Below are 8,394 nucleotides of genomic sequence, written 5' to 3' on the forward strand. Positions count from 1 at the left end.
AAGAACTAGTGCCATGGTAGCTGAAAGCTTCCTGGCTTGAAGGATTATTTTCATCCTTAGCTATCAGGAGATAAAGCTATTCTTTTGGTTTGAATGATTTCTTATTGAAGAAGCAAGATAGGGACTTTTTTGTAATGGAGTATCAGAGCATAATCAGGAAAAGTTTGTTCCCAGAAGAGACAAGCACATTTTTTACAGATTCAATTATCATTTATTTATTCTCATTAAACAGGATATCTTCCCTCATACATTTAGAATGTGCTTTTAAAAAAAAAAAAAAAATCAAAATACAGTCAAAATTGAATTGCTATGAAAAAGAGTAAGAAAAAGGTTACAGAGATTCATTTGCAGCTGATTTATAAAGTTAGCACTTCAGAACAGCATAAATTTCTTATCTCTGAAATTAGTATTGACTTTCTTAAGCAACTGATTCCATATGAACAAAACACGAGTAGAGTCCCAACAGTAATCTATTCTGTAAAGAAAGCATTTAAGACAGTTCAGAAACAAATACAGCAAAATCCTCCAAAATACAGAAGTGAAAATGTATACTAAGCAATTGAATTGTTCCATTTTCCTATTTGTCATTTTTTCTTATTTAAAATAGTTACTAAAAATCTACTATTACAAGTCATTACAGTTTTTCATGTCCAGATCACCCGCAGTATAGCTGTCATATGCTCACCCAAAGGTGTACTTTAATACCTGAATATCCAGTCACCATCACAAAGCAAGGGCCCTGCAATCAACCTCCCAGATGTTTCAGGCTTTGCTGGCAGAGAACTCACCATAAACTCAGACTTTAGAGAATCCAAGGCTACAATCCAGAAGAAACCACCTTTCCTTGGTAAGTTTAGTGCTTTTGACTGTATGTAACCGCTGATAGTCATTGTAGGAATACGATGTAAGGCAGAAATATTAGATCTAAAACTGCTGTTGCAGGATATTCAGTCTCTATAGTCAGGCTGAAGCATCTTGGAGGGGTCCCTGGATGGCAATAGCTTCAATCTCAACTCGGGCACCCTGTGAGAAAACAGTGAAGAAACATATTAGGAATTTAATACACCTATTTTACAAAGCAACTGGATGTATAACACAACCTTGTAAGAACAGAGTGGCATGTGAGGGTGATTTTATTTCTGACAGTTGTATTACTAATTTGGCAACGTAGAGTAATATTGAAAATTCACTTAACACTTCTTTCAGTATCATGACCCCTTATTTCTAGTGTTGTAGCCATCTTCCACTATACAGAAACGTCTCATTATCAGATCTCTTATCTGTGGGAAGAAGCCAGGTTTATGTAGAAACAAAAGCTAAATACTTAAGATTATTATTGCAATAACTGCAATTTAAACTATTCCAGAATAAGAAAAGCTGTCAGAATGCTTCAGAAGTAAAGAGTTTCAGAATAGTTTTTTTTGTAGGCAGAAAAGTGACACTTACTTTTGGCAAAGCAGCAACCTGATAGGCTGCTCTGGCTGGAAAGTTTGTCTTAAAAACTGCAATTTAAACAGAAACATCCACCAATCACTTAACTTTGCTTGAAAAAAAAACACAGTTCAAAGCCATCTGTGCAAAATGAAGTCATCAGAACAGTTTCAGGTTCAAGGCTACAAGACAAATAGTCTTCTGTGCCAATTATTGTCCCACCCCGTCAACCCCCTCCCCCCGCTTTTTTTTTTTGTCACTGACTGCTCTAACATCTCAGCAAGCTACCATTCTTCATCAAGGAGCCAGCTACAGTCATGATCTCACAGCCAGTAATAACCTGCACCCTACTGACACAGCATGACCAATTTTGCTAAAAAAGAAAGATGAAATCAGAAAGGTGATCATCCAATTACAAACACCAGAAAGTGGGAGAGGGCTCCTTCAGAGAGCAAGAAGGAGAAAGATGCCCCTCCGCCAAAACAGCAAAGATCTGAAATTTACATAAAGTCAACAGGGGGGGCAACCTTATCATATGAAATGAAAGCAGAGGAAAAAAAGCCCCTTGACTTACTCCTCCATTCCCAATTAGGCCTGGACCCACGATCAAAGAACAGCAACTAAGTGCTTCCTTGAACTACAGGTAGGAGGCAACAAGTAACTAAGTATCCAGCTAGGCTGTTTTTACCCCGCTTAAACACAATCCCATTTTGCCATGCAGAACACTGTTGGTAGCTCAACAATGCAAGACTTCATTCCAAGACCAGATATTGCTATCTAATTAAAACCCAAAGCTATATAAGTAAGAAGCTTATGAGCATACTCTCCCAAATTCTTTGCATAATATGGCTCATTGGAATCACCTATTTCATTCTACATTCAATTCTGTAAAACAAGCATTATTCTTCTATTCTCAAGTGGAGCAGCATGGCTCATCCTTGTACAAAAAGTGAAACCTTTAACAATAACCCACAAATCATTCAAAGATACACACAGACTCTAAAGAAATAGAAATACAAAATCTAAAATTAAGAATTTGAAGGGTGTCTACAGTAGAATTATATTGGGACAACACAGCTAGAGGCACAGAACATCAAACTGTAGGGACAGCGGGGGCTGATCTTCACATGACAGTGAGTCACGGTGTGGTAGGACATAAAGGCACAGGAAATTAGGCTGTACTTGAACTGGGGCTCACAATTATTTTTTAAATGTTATTTTTACTGAAATCTCAAAAAAGTCTGGAACTACATCATCTGAATCACTAAAACATTTTCCTTACTGTGAATATAATGTTACACAAGAAATACTAGTCAAACAGAAACAACAACAAAAATCTACTTACACTGTCTGTAAATATCATTAATATCATTGAAGTCCTTCATGTCTGCCATCAAAACCGTAGCCTTCACAACTAAAAATTACATAACCACAGTTATTTTTAGACCCCTAACTTGTATGCAAAAGTTGAAAATCTTTACTGCATTTCTTGCTTTTAATAAATAAGTTTCTCTTGCGTGTTCTAAACACTTCCAGAAGATTTGCATACAGATATTGACCACCTAGATAGTTGCCACCTAAAAAAAATCTGAATGCCTAGTACATAATAAAACTTCAAGGAATTAAACATTCCTGACCAGCTCTGAAAAATATCCATTTTAAATTTCAGTCTAAAACAAATTCTTCCAAGAGGCACAAAATTGGTAAGCAGGTACATTAAAAAAGCTGTTGTAAGCCAACTGTTGGCCATAAATTATATCATATATAATATCTACTGTCAAAAGAAAAGTCCAACAAAGGCCTGAAAATATAGTCTATTCTAGAATGTTTTACCCATGACTGCCCAAGCCACCATTAATCCTGGTCTGGCTCCACAAAGTCCTCCCCCCAAAAAAGTATTGAAAGTGCTTAGAATATTAACACCATAGATACACCTTCTTTTACCTGGAGCAAAGCGTAGGAAATAACTGCAGTTGGTTGCAGCTCTGTCTATGCCTGAGCTTTCCCAGTTAGAGATAAAATATTAGCACCCTGGGCAGAAACTTTTGGTGAAAGGCAGTATTCCATCAATACCCATTGCAAAGACTATTTTTTTAACCCAGACTCATGATTCCTTTCATTTCTTCCAGCTACTGATAACAACTGAATGTTTAGCACACAACAATTTTTTTTAGCCCAGGTGACAACAACCAGGTTTGCCACCATCAGAGCAGCACTTACCATTGCTATAGTCACAGCCCGCAGCTTTCAGGATTTCTCCCATGTTCTTTAGAGCCTAATGAAAAATGAGAGATAAAACTTTAAATACCAACTGGGTAAATATGTAAATATGAGTAATATGTAATATGAATAATATATAAATATGAGTTGTAACTTGGCTACATCCATGTTATACTATAAGTTCACCCAGAAAATCTTTAATGGTCCTCAATGGGCAAGAAAAAAAGAATAAAACACACTAATGAAAAGGAGCTTCTAATAAACAAGGATTAAACCATCCATTGATTACCTGTAATAGGATGAGATGGAGCTGCATCATCCGTTTACCTCACACCACCCCTTTGCTGCTAGGAGAACAAATCTTTCCCCAGCTCAAACCAAGGTTTTTAACTGGGGTCTGAACCTTTGTTACCAACACCAATTCTTTCCTACACAAAATACAGATTCCTCTCCTGACCTCTAATTGTTTGAGTGGAAAAAAAACAAGATTAGGATGGAATTACTTCCTCCTGCTCTTCCCCCCCATCTTGTAAGTTGTGAAATGTGTTCTTCAGGCCTCTTCAATTTCTCCTGAGTCCATGTTCAACTAAGCACATGCCAACATCATGAGAAGTTTATTGCTAGAAGACATCTTACCTGCCTAGCTTCTTCCTTTGCCCCTCCAGGGACAAGCTGCCCAGTGGAAGGTTCTGTTCCTATCTGTCCTGCAATATACATCGTCCGGTCCACCAGCACTGCTTGGCTGAAAACATAAGTGACATTTTAGGTTTAATGTTTCCCTATCAAAACAATTAACTATCTCAAAGCACATTTTGCATTTTCTTCAGGAGTTTATAATATCTCAGAAAGAGGACTGAGGTTACGCATGTACAGGTTTGGACATTCTGTCTGCTTATGCTTTGGGAGAGCTGGGATTAGATGACCTATGGAAGCACATAGCTCTGGTTTTGAGGAAATAAACCCTGTTTCTCACAAAGACACAACACTGAACTGAGCTACAGAGCTTTTGCACTGCAGATAGCACAGAGGCCAGGCAGAGTAAATAAACACATTTTTTACACCTGCTCAGATAAATATTCCATCCTAGTTCAAGAGGCAGACTATACCTTTCATCCACATCTCAGCTGCAGTGCAATGAAGAAAACAAACAAAACCCATCACCAACAAAAAACCAACACCACCAGAAAGGAAAATTATGAGGGCTGATTAGAAAATTCAACATTTTTCTTCTGAAGCAGGTACCGTGATAATGAGTTAGAGCTGTGAGGTGAAACCCTGCACACTAGTTCTCTGGCAGTATTCCTCCAGAGTTATTCATTTGGCCAGTCAGCACAACACCTTGACAACTCCATTCCCAGAACAATCATTCTCACTAAATAACCCAAGTGATCTGTTGGCTGGGTTAACTCAGAAGAATGCAGAATTCAAGGTATTTGAAAAACATTTTTGTAAGTGTCAAGTGTGTTTTTGCTGAAGTAGAGTAAGCAACTATTAAGGTCTCTAATTGCCATGAAGAGATTAAAATACCAAAACAAAGATTTAGACTATCTAGCAAACATTATGCAAGAAACATAATTTACTCCCCTTCAGCTAGTAATTAAAGATATTCTGCAAAGAAATTAGAGAAAGATTCTTTGAAAGTGTTCATGGTATTTCAGCACTGTTTTCTTTTCTCTTCCCATTCCACAAAGAAATGCATTGTTTTGACAGTTCAACAATCCTCTCAAGTTACGCAAACTAGAGTTAGGCACCTCCCTTAAGTATCTAAATTCGAAGGTTAGCTTCCCTTTAATGTTAAGGAAGAAAGGGACTCTTTCAGAGAACAATTTTATTACATCTCTCCTCTTAACTGAGATTGACTCAATTCATTGACTTCATAGGGGACCAACCCAATCTAGGGACTCAGTAAAATGATTACAGTGAGGCAATCCAAAGAACACCATCACTCCCATCTTTCCTTTTACCCCATTATACTGTAATTTCATAAGGGGAAAAAATATTCAGTAACTCATGTGATATAGTAAAATCTTATATGGTGAAAATTCCACCACCAACTAACAGAACTGGAGTAAATCACAAAACTACAACATTTAAAGAAGAGAAACAAGTGAAGTGGTTTTCTACCTGATATATCTTGTTGATAGAAAATGTGTTTATGAACCAAACACACATGCTTCTTTAATTTATTTTCTTTCCTACCACGTCCTGCTTTGTTTGAGGCACAGGCCTTTGGACCACAAGCTTTTGTTTCAGTTTGAAGCACAAAGAACCACGCCAACACGAAGGTATGAGCTCGCTAAAAGAAGATTGTCTTGTACAGCTTATTATAAAGCAAATGACACAACAAAATATTTGTCCCAACAAAGGCCTTTGAACAGTCCTAAATCACAAATAACTAGAGAAATGACAAGCTGAAGCCTTCTGATACCACTGCCTGATCAACAGCTGCAGCAGTCTTAGTGGGCCCCCCTCCTCTGCTCCCCAACTTTCTTCTCTTGATATGCTCACAGGTGGAATCCTCCATTCACTGAGACTGTTAACAATTTACCTACTGAAGGGCATCATTCTACTGTAGGCAAACGCATGAATGAACTTCAGAGAAACATCAACTACACAAACCACAATCAGACCTTAACTGCAGATGTATCCTATAACTAGGGTCAGCTGTAGCTACTCTTTAATCTCTGATTCAGTAGAGATCTGAGTATGTGCCTGAAGTAATTCAGGTTTCAGTATGCCTAAGTGCATATCTAGATGGACATAGCAACCTCAGAAGAACATCATCCATCAGAGAGAGGGTGTTAAGAAGCACACTCTTAAAGACAAGGACTGCAAAGAAATCAGATATTCTTAACACAAATATAAGAGCAGTATCTCTTTAAAAGTTTAATACAATTAATGAGAAATATATATATACACATACATACTCACACATATGAGTCTTTATATATCTACCTACCTATCTCAAGTTACTGGAAATCGGATGCAATAAAGCAAATAAAAAAATACATTTAAAATAGGTCACCAAAAAGCATACTGAAGGGCTGTAGCTGAACCAGGAATGCAGCCCATACATGCCAATTTTCCCTTCCATATTAAAACCTCATTGATCTGTTACCATGCTCAGAGTCCACAGCAGAGAAGCAGCAGTTAGTTCTTGTGCAACTTTTGCTCACTGGACTTTGACAAGTTTGCCAAAATCTGATAAACTAAGTTAGTGATAAACTTACTGATGTTAGAACTGATACACAATTAACAGGCTACATAATAGGCAATATTTCATCAAGAACTACCAATAAACACAAAACGCTGGAGTGCAGTTAAGCCACAACAGAAGTGGGGTGCTATGTTGCAGGCTAGGCCAGTTGGGGTGCATTTGTGGCCAGCTGGTGTGTGTTTGTGCAGCTAAAGTACTGTTGCCTTTCCCAGGTCTTAGATGTTTTTCTAACTACAAGTGATGCCAGGCCCCTGGCTGCAATCTGCCAACAGTTTATTGTTTACAGAAGTTAAACATCATGTCACGTCTCTCTGCTTCTACACTTTGTATTTCTCAATCTGTATGATTCCTAAAAGGACACACAGTTTGAAGCTCTGAAAGCTCAGTTCCAAAGTAATGAAGACAAAAAAATGCACCTGGACAGCACCAAAATGCTACAAGGAGAAGAGTTTAAACCAAAGGACTCTGTGTTAATATTAGGAAAACGAAGCCTGAACACAAAATTAAAAATTCTTAGAAAATGCCCTGATAAAAATCGATCAGAACCTTAGATATAAGAGTCTATCACAGCTACTGAACATTTTTTTCACATCCAGGTAGCAGAGAAGCCTCTCTCCAACTAAAATAGGGATTTATTTTTTTACTGCATTCTGAGCTGTTGGTGCTAACAACTTATGAAAACATTGAACAACATCTCATGTATTTTTACAACTGTTAGTTTTTAGATGGAAAAGCATTTATAACCTGCTGGCAGCCACATTCAAAATAAGGGAAGATTTGCAGTCCCCAGGCAGCGAAGTCTCCAGCTGCCAAAGCACGTCCTGGGTCGGCTTGCCTCTGCCAGCTTGCCTCTGTAACTTGCTTTTTTCTAAGCAAGCTTTTTTTTTTCCCCTTGAGAGGAATCATTCTTTCTCTTGCATATTTTTGTTTGTTTTATTTGATTTGTTTGTTTGTTTCTATTCACTGCTTATCACTAATTCCATAATTATTTCCCCTAACTTACTTTTTGAGAAACATCTTACAACCTCTCCTAAAACGACCAGGATCCCTGGCAGCCGGGCTATAGTTTCCCGCTGGCACCGCAACCCCTTTGGTGCCCCAGCTGTCCCTGAGGGGTTCCCGGGGAGCAGACCAGTCCCTGTTCGGAGGGCCCCCGCACCGCAGCCCCTTGGGCCGCCTGACAGACCTCCCTCCAGGGACCGCCTCGAACCCAAGCGGCAAAACCTGCTCACGCACTCTTGCTTCTTCCGAGAGACCTCGCTCTCCCACAGGCGTACCTGTAGGGGCCCAGTGCAGCGGGCGCCTTAGAAGTGCTGATTATTTTCTTCACCAGCGAGGCCATAACTGCTGCTGCTGCTGCCGCCTGAGCGTTATACCAACAGCTCCCCCCGCCTGCCCAATATAACGCTGCCGCGGCAAGCCCGCGGGGGCTTCTGGGAAATGTAGTCCTCGGAGGGGAGGGACGCTGCGTGGTTCCGCCGCGCACGTTGCCACTAACGGCTCGCGGGGGCTTCTGGGAAATGTAG

The 8,394-nt window shown here is 39.2% G+C and overlaps 1 protein-coding gene across 2 annotated transcripts; it reads right to left on the reverse strand.

The window, feature by feature from the left end:
• Positions 1-188: 188 nt before the first annotated feature.
• RIDA (reactive intermediate imine deaminase A homolog) lies at positions 189-8,322 on the reverse strand. Of its 2 annotated transcripts, XM_005499418.4 has the most exons (6): positions 8,146-8,321; positions 4,288-4,393; positions 3,652-3,706; positions 2,777-2,845; positions 1,447-1,502; positions 189-1,023 (listed from the first exon to the last, which is right to left on the reverse strand). In XM_005499418.4, the coding sequence occupies exons 1-6, from the start codon at positions 8,208-8,210 to the stop codon at positions 961-963; spliced, it is 414 nt and encodes a 137-aa protein (XP_005499475.1). In that variant the 5' UTR covers positions 8,211-8,321; the 3' UTR covers positions 189-960. The 2 variants fall into 2 exon arrangements, with proteins under 2 accessions (XP_005499475.1, XP_064910140.1); XM_065054068.1 differs by lacking the exon at positions 2,777-2,845 and having other exon boundaries at positions 8,146-8,322.
• Between the last annotated feature and the right edge of the window lie 72 nt (positions 8,323-8,394).

Source organism: Columba livia, chromosome 2 (genome assembly GCF_036013475.1).
Source record: "Columba livia isolate bColLiv1 breed racing homer chromosome 2, bColLiv1.pat.W.v2, whole genome shotgun sequence".
NCBI classification, from domain to species: domain Eukaryota; kingdom Metazoa; phylum Chordata; class Aves; order Columbiformes; family Columbidae; genus Columba; species Columba livia.

Coding starts and splice junctions, on each gene's coding strand:
- RIDA (XM_005499418.4), bottom strand. CDS start 8,210: ATGGCCTCGCTGGTGAAGAAAATAATCAGCACTTCTAAGGCGCCCGCT. Junction 3,707..4,287: donor CAAAGGAAGAAGCTAGGCAG/GTAAGATGTCTT, acceptor ATTTTTCATTAG/GCTCTAAAGAACATGGGAGA. Junction 1,503..2,776: donor TAATGATATTTACAGACAGT/GTAAGTAGATTT, acceptor TTTAAATTGCAG/TTTTTAAGACAAACTTTCCA.